Below are 18,892 nucleotides of genomic sequence, written 5' to 3'. Positions count from 1 at the left end.
ACAGTCCGCTCAAAATTAGCATGGACGGACATGGCCACACAAGACGGACGAACAGTTTGCTGAAACCGTGCGCGATGACGTGAACGGCACGTACGACGGGACGCAAAATACGACGTCCTATACACTGCATTATAACTTTCGGCGTGTAAATCCTTTCTGAGCATGCGCGGAACTTAGTTTGACGAACAAGCCTACACACGAGGGGACTGTTCGCTGAAACAAGGTTTCAGCGGACAGTTTTTCGGAATTTCCGAAAAACCTTGTTCAGCGGACTGTTCGCTGAAACTGTCCGCTGAAAGCCCACACACGAGCGGACTGTTTGCCGAAACACTGTTCAGCGGACAAAGTTGGGCGAACAGTCCCTGCGTGTGTACGCGGCCTGACAGGGAGAAAAGAATGCTGGATTTCTGTGTGTTCTGTCTGTCCATCCACCCATTTGCTTCCCTTATCTTTGATATAAACATTGCTGGTATCACAATACAAGATAAGACTGAAAAAGGATTTTGTCCCTAAGGCCGCGTACACACGCGGGGACTGTTCGCTCAACTTTGTCCGCTGAACAGTGTTTCGGCGGACAGTCCGCTCGTGTGTGGGCTTCAGCGGACAGTCTGACGAACAAAGTTTTTCGGAAATTCCGTAAAACTGTCCGCTGAAACTTAGTTTGAGCGGACAGTCCGCCCGTGTGTAGGCTTGTTCGTCAAACTAAGTTCCGCGCATGCTCAGAAAGGATTTACACGGCGAAGGTTGCATTGCAGTGTATTGGACGTCGTATTTCTAGTCCCGTCGTACGTGCCGTTCACGTCATCGCGCAAGTTTCAGCGGACTGTTCGTTCGTCGTGTGTGGCCAAGTCCGTCCATGCTAATTTTGAGCGGACTGTCCGCTCAAACTGTTTGACGAACAAAGTTGGGCGAACAGTCCCCGCGTGTGTACGCGGCCTTAGTGTTATTCTTGCACATAGCATCCTTATGAACCCTGCACTTAGCATCTTCCTGAACCCTGCACCCTGCATGTAGCATCTTCCTGAACCCTGCACCCTGCACGTAGCATCCTCCTGAACCCTGCATCCTGCACATAGCATTCTCCTAAAACCTGCACGTAGCCTCCTCCTGAACCTTGCATATAGCATCCCCCTGAACCCTGCATGTTGTATCTTCCTGAACCCTGCGTGTTGTATCCTCCTGAACTCTGTGTGTTGCATCCTCCTGAACCCTGCGCATTGCATCCTCCTGAACCCTGCGCATTGCATCCTCCTGAACCCTGCACCTTGCATCCTCCTGGACCCTGCGTGTAGCATCCTCCTGAACCCTGCGCGTAGCATCCTCCTGAACCCTCCACTCTACACTTAGCATCTTCATGAACCCTGAACCCTGCACATATCATCCTACTGAACCTTGCATTTAGCATCCTCCTAAACTCTGCATGTAGCATCCCCCTGAACCCTGCAAGTAGCATCCTCCTGAACCCTGCAAGTAGCATCCTCCTGAACCCTGCAAGTAGCATACTCCTGAATCCTGAACCCTGCATGTAGCATTCTCCTGAACCTTGCACATAGCATCCTTATGAACCCTGCCTGTAGCATCCTCCTGAACCCTGCACGTAGCATCCTCCTGAACCCTGCATCCTGCACATAGCATTCTCCTAAAACCTGCACGTAGCCTCCTCCCGAACCTTGCATATAGCATCCCCCTGAACCCTGCGCGTAGTATCCCCTGAACCCTGCACGTAGTATCCTCCTGAACCCTGCACGTAGTATCCTCCTGAACCCTGCACATAGCATCCTTCTGAACCCTGTGCTTAGCATCCTCCTGGACCCTGCGCTTTGCATCCTCCTGGACCCTGCGCGTTGCATCCTCCTGGACCCTGCGCGTTGCATCCTCCTGGACCCTCCACGCTACACTTAGCATTTTCCTTAATCCTGTACCCTGCACGTAGCATCCTCCTGCACCCTGCGTGTAGCACCAGCATACAGGGGCACGCTGACCACCAATAATGCAGGGCTAGTGGTTACCAGTATACAGAGGACATAACAAATCAAGTAAAACAACTACCATGCTATTTACTACCCTCCTTGGCTTTCTGTGCAACCAGCACTAGCAGGCCGTTGACCCCCGCCATCTGCTTGCACAGACCCGCCGCGCTTACATATGTAATGCTCTCTTTGTACTTCATGCTGTTCTGCACTGTATTTGAAATGTTTGACTGCTCTATAGGAGGGTGTTCCCTGTGGGTCCAACTGCATGCCCAGATACCCCTGAAACTGTCATGGCTTCTCTTAAATTAGTTACATAGAATGTGCGTGGACTAAGCGCTAAACCCAAACGCGTTGCTGTTCTTTCCTACCTCCAATCTCTGCGTGCGGACGTCTCTGTCCTTGTTGACACTCATATCACAGGACAGATGCAGATGGAGCTCAAAAAACCCTGGGTCGGCTGGCTCTACCACACCCCCTATACCTCTAATTTCCGTGGAGTAGCTATTTTGATCGCTAAATCAGTGCAGTTCCAACTTCACTACCTGCAGTCAGATCCGCAGAGTCATTTTCTTTTTCTCTATGCCATCGTGGGTGGCTTGGAGGTTCTCCTTATGGCATTTTATATCGCACCTCTGCTTCAGTTTGCTGTTCTGAAGGAGAGAATACCCTTCATGGCCAAACATCCCACAGTGCTCCGCTAGCTGGATAGGAGATTTCAATATGACAATTGACCCAGCCTTGATAGACTTAGCTCTTCTGCCCAGATGTCATCCCAGCCATCCCTCACCAGATTTGGGAGGTTTCTTTCAGAGTTCGCCATGATAGACACTTGGAGACACAAGCATCCAACCACAATAGCCTACTCCTGCTTTACTCCCTCACAGTCTGCCATGTCCCGCATTGATCTGCTGTTGATCTCCTCCGCCCTGATGCCCAACCTCCTTGATGTGGGGTTTGGAGTTAGGTGCGCCCTGATCACTCCCTGTACTGGGTGACTGTACGCTTACCCTCAGTCCCCTCGGTCCGCATGTGGCGGCTGAACCCGTTTTGGTTCACCATCATGTCTGACCTGATTGCTGTCCCGTGATAAAGGGTCTATTTTTTTCGCACCAATCTGAGTTTGGCGTTGGTCGGGTGGTGGGAGGCTTTTAAGCTATATGCCTGCATGGTCCTCTCCGCACGCATTAATAGACATAAATTCTCATCCAAACTTGTACTACAACAGGCCCGAGGAATGTCGAACAAGTTTACCTCACTGACCCCTCTGCGACTAATGCTTCCCTTGTGCGTTTGCAGTCTAGACTCACTGACCAACTACACTTTGATAGAAGGCTACACAGGGAATTTTTTTTAGCAAGCAGTGCATTTTCGAGAATGGCGAACGCGCAGGTAAACTGCTCACCTATGTGGACCACCTTGATCATAGGCCCCTGGTCGTGATTCAGCTCCAGTCAGCTTCGGGAACTGTGATCACAGACCCTGTCCAGGTTGACCTATATACCTCCATTGCTAGTCACACACAAGATGAATTGACTCTGTTCCTCCAGGACATCGACTTTCCTACCCTCACCCACTTTCAAACTGGCTAACTAAAAGTGCCTATTACCACAGATTGCATAGCAGAGGCAATGGCGCACCTCCCACCCTACAAGACACCTGGCTCCGACGGTCTTCCCCAAGAGTTTTATAGCCAATTTCAGGAGGTCCTTATCCCCAAATTAGAAGTCCTATACACCCATATCTTCAACTATGCTACATTCCCAACATCCATGGGTGAAGCTCTCATTGTCCTAATACCCAAACCTGGAAAATACCCCCCCCCCCCCCTTTCCAGAATCACACTGCCCTATCTCTCTCTCCTACGTCAAAATCCTTGCTAAAATTCTCACCCTGCGGCTAAATAAAGTGATACTTAGTTTAGTACATTCGGACCAGACCAGGTTCATACCTAATAAGAACACAGCATTTAATCCCGGCAGACTCTATAGGAATCTTCAGGCCACTCATGACACCATGGGATCCAGGGTAGTGGTAAGCCTGGACGCCGCCAAGGCGTTTGACTCTGTGGAGTGGAACTACCTGTGGGAGTGTCTCCACAGGTTTGGCTTTGGCCCAAAGTTTGTCAAATGGCTCCAACTTCTTTACCAGCTCCCCCCCCCCCCATTGCCCGGATCCAAGTCAATGGTAGGTTCTCGGACTCCTTTGTGCTATCTAGAGGCACTCGCCAGGGTTGCCTTATATCCCCTCTATTGTATTCCCTAGCCATGGAACCTCTCGCCATTGCCATTAGGGCACACCCAAACATCAAAGGCCTCCTCATAGGATGGGTGACTGAGGTCCTCAGTCTCTATGCAGACGATATGCTCCTCTACATGGAGGACGCCACCCCTTCACTTGCATCGGCTCTACAGTTGATAAAGCTGTTTGGAGAATACTCTGGACTGCAGCTCAACTGATCTAAATCCCAAATTCTTCCATTGGGTGAAGATGTCCCTACGGCAGATCAAGCAGCACTCCTCCTGGTCAGAGCAAGCAAGATTAAATATCTGGGTGTGCAATGCTCGAGAATCCCCACAGACTACATAGGCCTAAACTTAGAGCCCCTGTTTGACCTTCTTAAAACCAAGACCCAGGTCTGGTCCCGACTTCCCCTTGGAATTATGGGCTGTAATAATTTGGTAAAGATGATTCTCCTTCCCAAGTTGCTCTACCTGTTCTGGCATGCCACTTTATACATTCCCTCCCGTGTCTTCAAATCTATGGAATCTATCCTTAATACGTTTGTATGGGGCTCCTCCCGTCAAAAACTTTCATGGCAAGCACTGAAATGCCGTCTATCTGGGTGGTACTGCCTTATCCGAGCTTGCCCTTTACTATATTGCCTCACAACTGTCCCATTTTTACTACTATAATCAAGTAGATAGAGATTGGTATTCTACTCTGGTTCTACTAAGTGGCACCCACGGGTTCCCCACATGTGGACAATAGATGCCATATGGAATTCCATCACTGCAAGGTATGGTAGCTTGCCATGGATATCACCAAGGCCCCTGCATTTTATATGCACACACCATTGGGGGACAATTCCCAATTGCCCAAACTGCTTACCGTCCCTGACCATAATCATTGGATTGCCAAGGGGGTCTTGTTTCTCTCACAGGTCCTGGACAATGGTATGGTTAGGTAATTCCAAGCCCTTAAAGATGATTTTGGCCTACCTAATTGCACGTTTTTCCGCTACCTCCAGCAACATCATGCCCTTAATTCCCAATTCAGAGATTGCATTCCCAAATTGGAGTCACTATTCCTAGTGGATGTGGTTCTTGGTCAGAACCCCAAGAGGCTGATTTCTCTATATCCTTCATAGGTCTTACTTTACCCCGATTCACCTCTTTAAATATTAACCTAACTACAGTCCAACCTGCCCCAAGTGTGGGGACCCCAGGGGTACATTTTACCACCTACTGCGGACTTGCCCTCATCTTCAAGAATACTGGTCGCAGGTGGTTAAATTCCTCTAGGACCACATTGGCTCTCCCCTAACTCTATGCCCCCGTCAATGTTTACTAGTCCTCCTTTCCATCCCCAAAGAGGAAAAGTACTCAAATAGATTTTTGCAAGAGTCTCTGTTTATGGCCAGAATGCAAATAGCCCGGTCTTGGATTAGAGTATCCCCCTACCGTTCAGCAATAGATTAGGGCAGTGAATGTTACACTTCCCTATAAAAAAGTGCTGTATTCACATAGAGGTTGCCCAGCTAAATATAACAAAATCTGGTACAGGTGTTTGGAGGACTCCTCCACAGATGAGCAATAACTCTTATATAAGGCATGGTGTCTGTTGCTGCTTTCACTACTTAGGAAGTCACTGAGAAAGCATGCAATCAGTTCAGCTCTGCATGCTAGTTTCAGTTCAAAGCCTCAGCAAGCCAAAAAACTAAGCCCCAGAGATGGGACCTTTAAGCTGACCATACGCAAAGTGAATTTCAACCAAAATTCAAGCTGTGAGGAGCCTTGAAAATCAAAGTAGCTGGAAAAAATGTATCGGCTGAAAAGTGAGAAATCTAAACAGATGCAGCCGCTCCTGAGATACTCTTAGCCCTTGTACACACGGTCGGGGATTCCAACAACCAAACCAAACTCCGACGGATTAATTCCGGAAGAGGTCCGGAAGTGATGTTGCATACACACGGTCGGACTAAGTTGTCGGAAAATCCGATTGTACATAACGTGATGGCGTTATTTCGTTACGACGGGACTACGTTCAGGCTAGTAGCCAATAGCTTTGGTCTAGGAATTTGATCTGAGCATGCGTGGCACTTTGTCCGTCGGAGTAGGCTACACATGATCGGAGTATGTACGATAGGAGCATTTTGTCGGAAAATTTTACCGGCAAGTTGGAAAACTTGGTCCATCGGATATTCCAACGGAAACAGTCCAATGCAGACCACACACAGTCGGAATATCCGACAGAACGGTCCAATAGGAAACATTCCATCTGAATCTCCAACCGTGTGTACAAGGGCTAACAGCTTTGAGTGCAAGCTGTCAGAATACAATAGTTTACGGGGTAAATTTAGCATTGATGAGGGAATTGATAGATCAGATACCATGTAAGATCAAATCAGCTATGGCAGCTTGTTCTGCTCCACTTTTGTGTAATTTGTTTGATTTGTATTGAACTGCATTAGGTTGTTATTGTTATGTAGTAACTTGTTTACTATGTTATTTTGGTACCGCCCTATGTTCACCCCTCCTGTCTAGTGCTAGTTAGTTTGGTCCTAGCTAGACCCTCTCCACTTCCATGTTCAGTCAATGTTAGTTATTCACAGAGACAGGGCTTAGCAAAGTCATTATCTTCTAACACTTTAAAAAGACTAGAAAAACAACCTCTATACTGCAATTAGCTAAAGTAAAACTGCAGGATTAAACGTCTGTGTATTATTAAAGAGTTACGCTGCCTGTGGATGGTGCCAAGTCAGCAAGTGACAATACTGTCTGTACAAACTGGATCTAAGGAATGTCAATGCATAAAACAGCATTTGAAACAGGACACAGTTCCCACATTTCCATACTCAATGGTTCCTTTTTAAAATGTCTCCTTATATTTACAGAACTATTAATGTAGCATTTCATATGGTCTTCAAACTTACCTATATAATTAGCATGTGTATAATATATATAGGGCTTTATACTTTTTGATGCATCTGTAACTACCATTGCCAACTGATTGTGATTTGTAATTGTAATGTAATTTAGTAGGAATTGGCATCCAACAGTATTTAAATCATTAGTGGAAAAAAGTTCACAGGTCCTTCCAGTTTCAAATAAGTCCCATAACCTGAAAAAAAACAACAACTAATATTTAGTATAACACTTAAAAACTTTGTTAAAAACGTGACAAAATAAAAAACAAAATAATTTTTTTTTTTCAATCCCTAAATTCCTCATGGAATCCAACAAGCATTACCAAACTGTACTCCAGTCTCTGTCTCATGGTTGAATGGCATAGAGCAGGACTTGGAACCTCTGATCAGTTTTCCTATCTTTCAGTGGCCCCATGTCTATCTGAATGGCACCACAGTGGACCTGTGTAAAGCACCACTTCAATACATAGTAATGCACTATCGTGTGTTGTGGTGACTGCATTGCTAAAAATGGGGCTTGAAATGTTTTAGTGCTATTTGGTGCGTAGGCCATGTTATAGTGCTTTCCCACAATGTACTATAACATGCAGCCTAATGGGCATTAGCATGTGTATAAGATGGAAATAGGCCCTACAAAAGCTGTCACATCAATTCAGTTTGGTTGGCTGCTGCATTATTATTCATAAGCAGTCATGTGGCAGCCTGATGCTTGGTATAAAGTTTACTTGAGGTTGTAATGGAGGGTAGTGTTGCGTGCTGTTTTAACCACTTGCCTACTGGGCACTTGTACCCCCTTCCTGCCCAGGCCAATTTTCAGCTTTCAGTATTGTCGCACTTTGAATGACAATTGCACTGTCAAGCAACACTGTACCAAAATTCATTTTTTATAAAAAAAATTTAGACAGATAGAGCTTTCTTATGGTGGTATTTAATCACCACTGTGTTTTTTGCTCAACAAACCAAAAAGTCAAATTTTTAAAAAAAAAAACATTTTTTTTAGTTTCTATTACAAAATTTTGCAAATAAAATTTTTTTCTCCTTCACTGATGTACACTGATAGGTGGCACAGATGAGGAGGCGCTGATGAGGCTGCACTGATAAGTGGCACTGATGGGCACTGAGGGGTGGCAATGATGGGCACTGAGAGGCAGGACTAGTAAGTGGCACTGGTGGGCAGCATTGATGGACACTGATGGGCACCATTGATAGGCACTGATTAGCACTGATGGAGCTGCAGTAGTAATCAAGGCACTGATGATCAGTGCCCTGATTATCTGTGTACATGTCTTCTGTCAGAATTGTTGGTTACCGTCTCTCCTCTGCTCACGCTGTAACAGCACATGAGTAAAGCACTGCCGATAACCGTCAAGTCTGTTTACACTGTGATCAGCTGTGATTGGACATAGCTGATCACGTGGTAAAGGGGCGCTGTGATTGGCCCTTTACCATGATGTGAGATTGGTTGTGTCCAGAAAACACAGTGATCACAGAGCATGCCGGATGCACAACCATGGGGGCACGCAAGAGGCACGGTTCCAGGAGGTCACCCATGGGTGTTCCGGAACAACAGAGCCACGCTGTAGCCATTATTTGGCTATAGCGCAGTAAGGAAGTGGTTGAAATAATGCCCAGGATTGTGGTGACTGCATTATAGTTATCTCATTCAAGTTTTTTGTTTTTTTTCCTTTGGTTTCACCTAGTGATCATGCCAGTAACACTCCTAAGAACAGAAAGTGTGTTGAAACTACAGAACACCACCCCTTCTCCTCTTCTCTATAACGTAGGGAAAACCATGGGGGGTGTAACCTATGCAGGTTTGATAAGGCTGCTTGAGATAAGACTGCACAGTGACTGGCTCTTGCACAGTTTTTGACTTTTGGCAGGATCAACAAGGATTTTTTTTTAGCACAGTTTTGTTCAACAAATATAAAAACACTATATTTTTAATTGGTATGTTTAACTGACCAAAATGGTGCAAAAAAGAGGACCTAATTGTTAGAATTTAAATTATATTTATAATAAAACTTACTCTGCCTGTGTATACTGTCTGTTTTCATTTGAGGTGTCCTCTACCCTAAAAAACAAAAACCGATGTTAAGAAATTACAAACATTTAGTCTTCTTGCTTGAAATGAAGTAAATAGGTTCTAACCCAGTCATATGATTTCCCAAGTACAGTTACCTGAAAAAAAAGTATTTTTTTTTTTTTTTTTAAATAAAAAAAGACATAAAAAAGGGGCTGTTTTTTTGTCAACAAATGGATATGTTGAATAATCATTATTACTTATATTTCTACAATCCAGCACTCACATATACCGTAGTTTCCCATATCTCTGCCAGTAATGAGATCTATCCTTTCAGTACACATACTTCACCTCTGTTAATCATGTCACTAGTGAGATCTGCACCACAGTACACATACCTCACCCCCATTAACTATATCACTAGAGAGATATGCACCCCAGTACACATACCTCACCCCCATAAACCTTGTCACTAGTGATATCTGCACCCCAACACACATACCTCACCCCCATTAACTATATCACTAGTGAGATATGCACCCCAACACACATACCTCACCCCAATTAACTATATCACTAGTGAGATATGCACCCCAGCACACATACCTCACCCCCATTAACTATACCACTATGAGATATGCACCCCAACACACTTACCTCACCCCCATTAACTATATCACTAGTGAAATATGCACCCCAGCACACATAACTCACCCCCACTAAACATGTCTCTAATGATATCTGCACCCCAGTACACATACCTCACCCCCATTAACCATTACACTAATGAGATCTGCACCCCAAAACACATACCACTCCTCTGTTAACCATGTCACTAGTGAGATGTCACCCCCATCACCCATGTGAGTTATGAGACCTGCACCCCAATGCTGATACCTCGCCCCCATTAACTATGTGACTAGTGAGATCTGCACCCCAGTATACATGCCTCACCTACATTACCCTTGTCACTAGTGAAATGTCACCCCCATCAACCATGTCTAGTTAGACCGGCACCCCAGCACCCCCATTAACTATGTCACTAGTGATATCTACACCCCAATACACATACCTCTGCTCCGTTAACCATGTCACTAGTGAGATTTCACCCCCATCAACCATGTCACTAGTGAGATTTCACCCCCATCAACCATGTCACTAGTGAGATGTCACCCCCATCAACCATGTCACTAGTGAGATTTGCACCCCAGTAAATATACCTCACCCTATTAACTATGCCACTAGTGAGATCTACACCTAATTACACATATCTCACCCCCATTAAATATGTCACTAGTGGATCCAGCTGTTGCCTGTGTCTCCTCTGAGATCAGGAAGTGGAGAGGAGCTGGAGCTGGGGTAGCGCTGGATCGTGAGTGGAGCCAGGTAAGTGTTTAGGGGTGGGGGGAACGGGGTGTTTGTTAGAGAGCTAGTTGGGTGTTTCATACCTTAATGCGGAAGTGCCCGCATATACCTTAGACATGGAGTGCATTAAAGGATAAGTTCACCTTTTCACAAAAAAAATGTAAATGCACTTTTTTTGCAGGTAAAAAAAAATGTGCATTTGTTATTTATTGTTGCAGAAGCCTGTAAAGCATTGCACCAGCAATCAGCAGATCGTACAAGAAGGCCGATACATGCTGACAGGAAGAATGAATAAACTACCACGACGCTCACAGTGCCATGGAAGTTCATTCAAAATTACAAGCAGATAGCCGCAAAGGCTGCCGGACCTTGTAGTTTTCCATTCACAGAGCACTGTGAATGAGTGACGCAGCCGGGTGGGTGGAGCCCTGTGCGGCTGCGTTTTTTAAAAATGTTGACATATTACACCTGAATATGTATGTAACATGTACCATGTTATGAAAGGTGAACTTATCCTTTAAGGTAAACAATGTTTTCATATTAGAACCACTTTTAATTGAATAACTCTACACCAAGTTCACTGTATGGACCACTAATGTATTTACACATGGTGATCATATCCCCCCTTAATTGTCTCTTCTCAAGAGGGAATAAACTCCTCTGGTCATCAATAGGTTTAGGCATGGTGATGATTTTGATATACTAAATAATGCAATGCACCTCAATACAATACTATTCAGATAGATGATACAAAAGTACCGTAGGTCTATAGGCTTTTGATAAACCTGTTTTGAATCACATTTTTTTTTTTTTTTACGAGCAACATTTTTAAATAATAGGAAAATGGGCCAAAAAATGTTTTCAGAGAGATTGAGAGTGACGATTTGATAACAAAAAAATGTCAACGTCACACTCTCAATCACGAAAAGGATTTTTTTATAAAGTAAATGTTGTAAACTACTTTAGTAGTGAGAAATTAACATCCTGCACTTTCACGCCTCAGATCAGACCATATTCCTGCAACCCCACACCTCATATCCCTGTCCCCCTTGATAATTTGCCCTACCACTGTAACCCCCTGCACATCTGCCCCACCACTGCAACCCCCTGCTCAACTGCCCCACCACTGCAAACCCCTGCTCAATTGCCCCACCACTGCAACCCCCTGCTTAACTGCCCCACCACTACAACCCTCTGCTCAACTGCCCCACCACTGTAACCCCCTGTTCATCTGCCCCACCACTGTAACCCCCTGATCATCTGCCCTACCCTGCTTTTCTGTCCCACCAATGTACCCCCCTGCTATTCTGTCCCACCACTGTAACCCCCTGCTCCTTTGCTCCACCAAGGTTCCCCCTTTCTCATCTGCCCCACCACTGTACCTCCCTGCACATCTGCTCCACTGCCATACCCTCATGCTCTTCTGTCTCACCGTTGAGCCATCTTCTCATTTGTCCTAAAATTGAACTTATCTGCTCATCTGCCCCACCACTGTACCTCCCTGCACATCTGCTCCACCACCATACCCTCATGCTCTTCTGTCTCACCTCTGAACCATCTTCTCATCTGTCCTAACATTAAACTTATCTGCTCACCTGCCCCACCACTGTACCTCCTGCACATCTGTCCCACCACTATACCCCCTGCTCTTCTGCCCCACCACTGTAACCCCCTGCTCATGTGTCCCACCAACGTACCTCCTTTCTCCTCTGCACATCTGCCCCACCTCTGTACCTCCCTGCTCCTCTGTCCCACCACTGTAACCCCCTTCTCATCTGGCCCAACACTAAACCCCCCCTGCTCACCTGTCCTACCACTGTAACCCCCTGCTCACCTGCCCCATCACTGTACCCTCCTGCTTTTCTGTCCCACCACTGAACCCCCTTCTCATCCCTTCCACCACTGTACCTCCTGCACATCTGCCCCACCACTGTATCCCCCTTGCTCTCTTGTCCCACCACTGTAACCCCCCTGCTCATCTGCCCCACCACTGTACCTCCCTGCACATCTGCTCCACCGCCATACCCCATGCTCTTCTGTCTCACTACTGAATTGCCTTCTCATCCGTCCTAACACTGAACCTATCTGCTCATCTGTCCCACCACTGTAAACCCCCTGCTCATCTTCCCCAACACTGTACCCCCCTATTGTTCTGTCCTACTGCTGAAGCCCCTTCTCATCTTTTCCACCACTGTACCTCCCTGCACATCTGCCCCACCACTGTACCCTCCTGCTCATCTGTCCCATCTCTGAACCCCTACTGCTCATTTTCCCCACCGCTGTAGCCTCCTGCTCATCTGTACCACCTATGAACCCCTTCTGCTAATTTTCCCTACTGCTGTACCCTCCTGCTCATCTGCTGCACCGCTGTGCTCTCTTCTCATCTATGATATGCGTGATATGCAGAGTGGTGAAAGGAAGCAGAGATGAGACACATCTACCTGTCCGGGCACATTCATCCTGCTGATTTACCTCTCGCATCCAGCCCACGTGCATGTAAGTGTTGTCACATACAAGCATCTGGAATGGATGCGCAATAAGCTCAGGTCAGGGGCATTTTCTAAAAGCAGTGGGCCTGTGTGCAAGATCATAAGAAAAAGTGCAGCCCTCTGCACCACAGGAAAAGTTGGGTGTGATTTTTCATTGCTCTGAATAGTGGCTTAAAGGGTCACAGAGGGCAGGGGTTCAGTAGTAAGTGACGCAAAGGTTCAGGAATAATTTCAACAAAGTTCCCAGAAGCTCAACAGTAATTGCACAAACTGTCACCTGATTGTGGTTTCCTCAATCACAGTGAAATCCTTCTTTCTGAGATTGGTAGTGGCAGCCAAGCGAGTCATCTTCCTCTAGATGGTGGGCGAGACTAGCAGGACTGTGATTGGCTTTAGCAGTGGCCAATGACAGTCCTCCTCCTTCTAGAAACAGGGACTGCCCCCCCCCCCCCCTAAACAGAACTTCACCTAATGTCTTCCCCATCACAAAAGGTGATGATTACAGCTACAGCAAAATTAGAGAACCATACAATGGGGTTGATTTACTAAAAGCCAATAGACTGTGCACCTTGTAAAGTGCAATTGCACTCTGTAAGGGCAGTTGCTCCAGAGCTTAGTAAATGAGGTAAAGCTTCACTTTGCAAAGAATATCCAATCACATGCAGGGAAAATAAAAATAAAAATGTTTTTCTTGCACATGATTGGTTGATGAAAGTCAGCAGAGCTTCTGCTTATTTACTAAGCTCTGGAGCAACTGCTCTTGCAGAGTGCAACTGCATTTTGCAAAGTGCACAGTCTTTTTGCCTTTAGTAAATCAACCCCAATGTTTCCCATCTTTTACGATGTGTGGGGGCACAGTGCCTTCCCCTCAGTGCAGGTGCGGAACTCTAAAATTGAAATGCATTAGTGTCTCACTGACACTTCCCTGCGCTGCTCTGCTGATGGGGAGGGAGTCCAGTAGCGGCAAAAGAGGCTTCATGTGCCGCTTCCGTATCTATGTATCTATTCATTAGAGTGGTTGTAAACCTTATTCATAAAATTTGACCTAAGCACATTTATCTGTAGTGTTTACTCATCTCTCTCCAAAGCTCTAAGTGTCGTTTCTCTCTGGTGCTTCATTCCTCTGTTATTAGCATGAGTCACTTATGACAAGTTCTCTGACACATGATATAACGGCAGCTGAAAATTTCTGTCGGGGAGAATGCGTAGAGATAGATAAGCAGGGAGCTTATCTACTACAGCTCTGCATGTTCCTTTGTTCCTCTGCCTATGAGGAGTGGGGGTGTGTGCCTTTCATCCAATCAGCTCACACACAGTGTAAGTTCAGACTCCCCCCCCCCCCCCCCCACTGGCGAAAGAGGAAGAAAGATGTTTAATATAATCTGCACTTTCCAAAGAGTGTAGAAAGGGAAAGACAGCAGATTTACAAGTAAAACCTACGTAGGAGGATTTGTTTCATATCTGAGGATATTTGCTTCACTGGGTATAGAAGAGGGTTAACAACCACTTTAAGAATAAATGCATTTTAGTATCTACATTCTTTTTGAAAAACAAAACAAAAAAAACATAAATATAAAATAAAATATTTCGAAGGACAGAACAAATGGCCTTGCTGTACATGGTATTCAACAAAATTCTCCAAGTACACACGTGCTGGACCATTGGTGGTGCTGCATTATAATTGCAAGTGCTATCTGTCAATGAGTGATGCATGTGCACTCCAAAAAATTAACACCCAGGCAAATAAGTGGAGAATCATTTGAACATAAGCCTAATTAGTTTAACCACTTGCTGACCGCCGCACGACGATGTACGTCGACAGAATGGCACAGGCAGGCATATGGGCGTACATGTACGTCCCTGCCTTCCCGCGGGTGGGGGGCCCGATCGGGCCCCCCCCCCCGGTGCCAGCGGCAGTCGGATTCCGTGCAGGAGCGATCCGGGATGAGGGGGCGGCCATTAATTTATGGCCACCCCCTCGCGATCGCTCCTGACTAATGGAATTGCAGCATTGCATCACTTCCTCTCCTGTAATGCAAACACAGGCAGAGGAAGTGATGTAATCTCTCCTCCGTGTCCGTATTTTTCATTCCGGCACCGAGGAGAGAGGATCGGTGAGTTGCACGAACACTACACTATACAGTAGAACATGCCAGGCACACTTTCACCCCCCCTTCACCCCCCGATCACCCCCCCAATCACCCCTGCACCCCCAGTCACAGTGACACCAATTGCATTTTTTTTTTTTTTTTATTATTGCATTGGTGTCATTTGTGACTGCAATAACTGTTAGGGCAGTTGGGGTTAGCCCCCTTTAGCTCTAGGGTACCCCCCTAACCCCCCCAATAAAGGTTTAACCCCGTGATCTACCCCCGTCGCCAGTGTAACTAAGGCTGGGTTCACATTGTAGCGGTTTATGAGAACGGATGTGATTCGCACCGCACTGCAGTGCAAATCACATCCGATCTCTGTGCGATGCGAGTTCAGCCATACAGATAGTATGGCTGAATTCGCATCGCACCCGCCGCAAACTCGCACGGGACCCTTTTTTTGGTCCGCAGCAGAATCGGATCGCATGGGTGTTCACACCATGCGATCCGATTCCTGTCCGAGTTTGCAGATCGCACTGCGATATGCGAACTGATCTGGGGGTGTCATTAACATTTCACTGACACTCCCTGCAGTTCGCATAGGGCAGTGTGAACTGCCACCGGGAGGCATGCGATGCGGGAAAACGCCGCGGATGTGCGGCGTTCCCGCATCGCTCCAGTATGAACCCAGCCTAATAAGTGATCGTTTTTCTGATCGCTGTATTAGTGTCACAGGTGACGCTAGTTAGGCAGGTAGGTATTTAGGTTCGCCGCAGCATTTTATAGCGCCAGGGACCCCATATACTACCGCATAAAGCCCCCTGATTGCCCCCTAGTTAACCCTTTCACCAGTGATCACCATATAACTGTTACAGGTGACGCTGGTTGATTAGTTATTTTTTTATAGTTTCAGGGCACCCGCCATTTATTACCTAATAAAGGTTTAACCCCCTGATCACCCAGCGGGTGATATAAGTTTGAGGGTAAGATAAGGTCTGCGTCGCCCCAGGCAGCGTCAGGTTAGTGCCAGTACCGCTAACACCCACGCGCAAAGCATACACCTCCCTTAGTAATATAGTATCTGATCAGATCTATATTAGCGTCGCCAGCAGTTTAGGTTTCCCAAAACGCATTGTTAGCGGGATCAGCCCAGATACCTGCTAGCACCTGCGTTTAGCCCCTCCGCCAAGCCCAGCCCAGCCCACCCAAGTGCAGCATCGATCGATCAATGTCACTTACAAAACACAACACACATAACTGCAGCGTTCGCAGAGTCAGGCCTGATCCCTGCGATCGCTAACAGTTTTTTTTGTAGCGTTTTGATACAGTCGCTGACAGCCTAGGTGCTTTTTTACCTGTGAGTCTCACTAGTGTACCCCTAAATTTAGGGGTGTCTACTTTCCAAAATAGGGTCATTTGGGGGGGGGGTTTGTGCCATCTTGGCATTTTATGGCCTTCAAAACTGCGATAGGTAGTGAGGAGTGAAATCAAAAATTTACACCCTTAGAAATCCTGAAGGCGGTGCTTGGATTTCGGGGCCCCATACGGGGCTAGGCTCCCAAAAAGTCCCACACATGTGGTATCCCCATACTCAGGAGAAGCAGCAGAATTTATTTTGGGGTGTCATTTCACATATGCCCATGGCATGTTTGAGCAATATATCATTTAGTGACAACTTTGTGAAAAAATAAAAAATAAATCAAAGTTTGTAATTTTCCCGCAACTTGTGGCAAAATATAAAATATTCCATGGACTCAACATGCCTCTCAGCAAATAGCTCAGGGTGTCTACTTTCTAAAATGGGGTCATTTGTGGGGGTTTTGTGCCATCTTGGCATTTTATGGCCTTCAAAACTGTAATAGGTAGTGAGGATTGAAATCAAAAATTTACGTCCTTAGAAAGCCTGAAGGCGGTGCTTGGTTTTCGGGGCCCCGTACGCGGCTAGGCTCCCACAAAGTCCCACACATGTAGTATCCCTGTACTCAGGAGAAGCAGCAAAATTTATTTTGGGGTGTCATTTCACATATGCCCATAGCATGTGTGAGCAATATATCATTTAGTGACAACTTTGTGAAAAATAAATAAAGTTTGGAATTTTCCTGCAACTTGTGGCAAAATATAAAATATTCCATGGACTCAACATGCCTCTCAGCAAATAGCTTGGGGTGTCTACTTTCTAAAATGGGGTAATTTGTGTGTGTTTTGTGCCATCTTGGCATTTTATGGCCTTCAAAACTGTGATAGGTAGTGAGGAGTGAAATTACAAATGTATGCCCTTAGAAATCCTGAAGGCGGTGCTTGGCTTTCGGGGCCCCGTACGCGGCTAGGCTTCCAAAAAGTCGACCACATGTGGTATCCCCGTACTCAGGAGAAGCAGCAGAATGTATTTTGGGGTACAATTCCACATATAACCATGGCATGTGTGAGCAATATATCATTTAGTGACAACTTTGTGTAAAAAAAAATAATAATTTTTTTTTTGTCATTATTCAATCGCTTGAGACAAAAAAAAAAATATTCAATGGGCTCAACATGCCTCTTATCAATTTCCTTAGGGTCTCGACTTTCCAAAATGGGGTCATTTGGGGGGGTTTTGTACTGCCCTGCCATTTTAGCACCTCAAGAAATGAGATAGGCAGTCATAAACTAAAAGCTGCGTAAATTCCAGAAAATGTACCTTAGTTTGTAGATGTGACAACTTTTGCGCAAACCAATAAATATACAGTTATTGACTTTTTTTTTACCAAAGACATGTGGCTGAATACATTTTGGCCTAAATGTATGACTAAAATTGAGTTTATTGGATTTTTCTAATAACAAAAAGTAGAAAATATCATTTTTTTTCAAAATTTGCGGTCTTTTTACGTTTATATCGCAAAAAATGAAAATCACAGAGTCAGTCAAATACCTTTAAAAGAAAGCTCTATTTGTGGGAAAAAAAGGACGCAAATTTTGTTTGGGTACAACATTGCATGACCGCGCAATTACCAGTTAAAGCAGCGCAGTGCCAAATTGTAAAAAGACCTCTGGTCATTGACCAGCAAAATGGTCCGGTCTGAAAGTGGTTAAAGGATCCATTAATATCAATCTGTTTATAGTATGCATTACAATGTTGCAGCAATTACAGTCTATTGTGTCTAGTCCTTGCTAGGGACAAACTACTGTTTATGTAAGACAGGGTGGTGTAGTGTAAAAAGCAGTAAAAAGGGTCGCTGGTTAAAATCCCAACCATGACACTACCTGCCTGGAGTTTGCATGTTCTCCCTGTGCTTGCATGGGTTTCTTCTCATACTCCAAAGACATGCTGGTAGGTTAATTGGATTCTGTCTAAATTGTCCCTAGTATGTGTATGTATGAATGTGAGTTAAGGACCTTAGATTGTAAGCTCCTTGAGGGTAGGGACTGATATAAATGTACAATATGTAAGGCGATGCGTAAATTGACAGCGCTATATAAGTACCTAAAATAAATAAAAGTAAGAATACTTGTGGCGGATCAGTTCTTAAACTGACTAATATGAAAGTGAGAACTTGTACTTGTGGCTTAACAGAACCTTCAATTGTTTTCCATTTTCTAGTCAGCTTTAAAGAGGGTTCTGAAAAAAAAAATCTGTTCCTTTTATCCCGTGTACACACGATCGTAATTCTCGTCGGAAAAAGCTCTGATGGTTTTCCTGACGGAATTCTGACGGAATTCGGCTCAAGCTGTCTTGCCTACACACGGTCACATCAAATTCTGATCGTTTATAACGCAGTGGCGTACAACACGTATGACGTGACTAGAAAAGGGAAGTTCAATAGCCAGTA

The 18,892-nt window shown here is 45.5% G+C and overlaps 1 protein-coding gene across 1 annotated transcript in view; it reads right to left on the bottom strand.

The window, feature by feature from the left end:
• The window catches only part of LOC143998830 (interleukin-13 receptor subunit alpha-1-like), a 206,710-nt gene that overhangs the window by 45,786 nt on the left and 142,032 nt on the right, over positions 1–18,892 (bottom strand). Inside the window, exons 5-6 of the mRNA XM_077493980.1 lie at positions 9,149–9,193; positions 7,126–7,313 (exon numbers count right to left, since the gene is read on the bottom strand). Coding sequence (XP_077350106.1) covers positions 7,126–7,313; positions 9,149–9,193 — 233 coding nt within the window. The remainder of the gene's footprint in view (positions 1–7,125; positions 7,314–9,148; positions 9,194–18,892) is intronic.

This window comes from Lithobates pipiens, unplaced genomic scaffold (assembly GCF_037356315.1).
Source record: "Lithobates pipiens isolate NorthernLeopardFrog02 unplaced genomic scaffold, aLitPip1_a1.2 Scaffold_1, whole genome shotgun sequence".
Classification (NCBI taxonomy): Eukaryota; Metazoa; Chordata; class Amphibia; order Anura; family Ranidae; genus Lithobates; species Lithobates pipiens.
The sequence above is the reverse complement of the archived record's forward strand: the minus strand, read 5'-3'. Positions and strand labels throughout refer to the sequence as shown.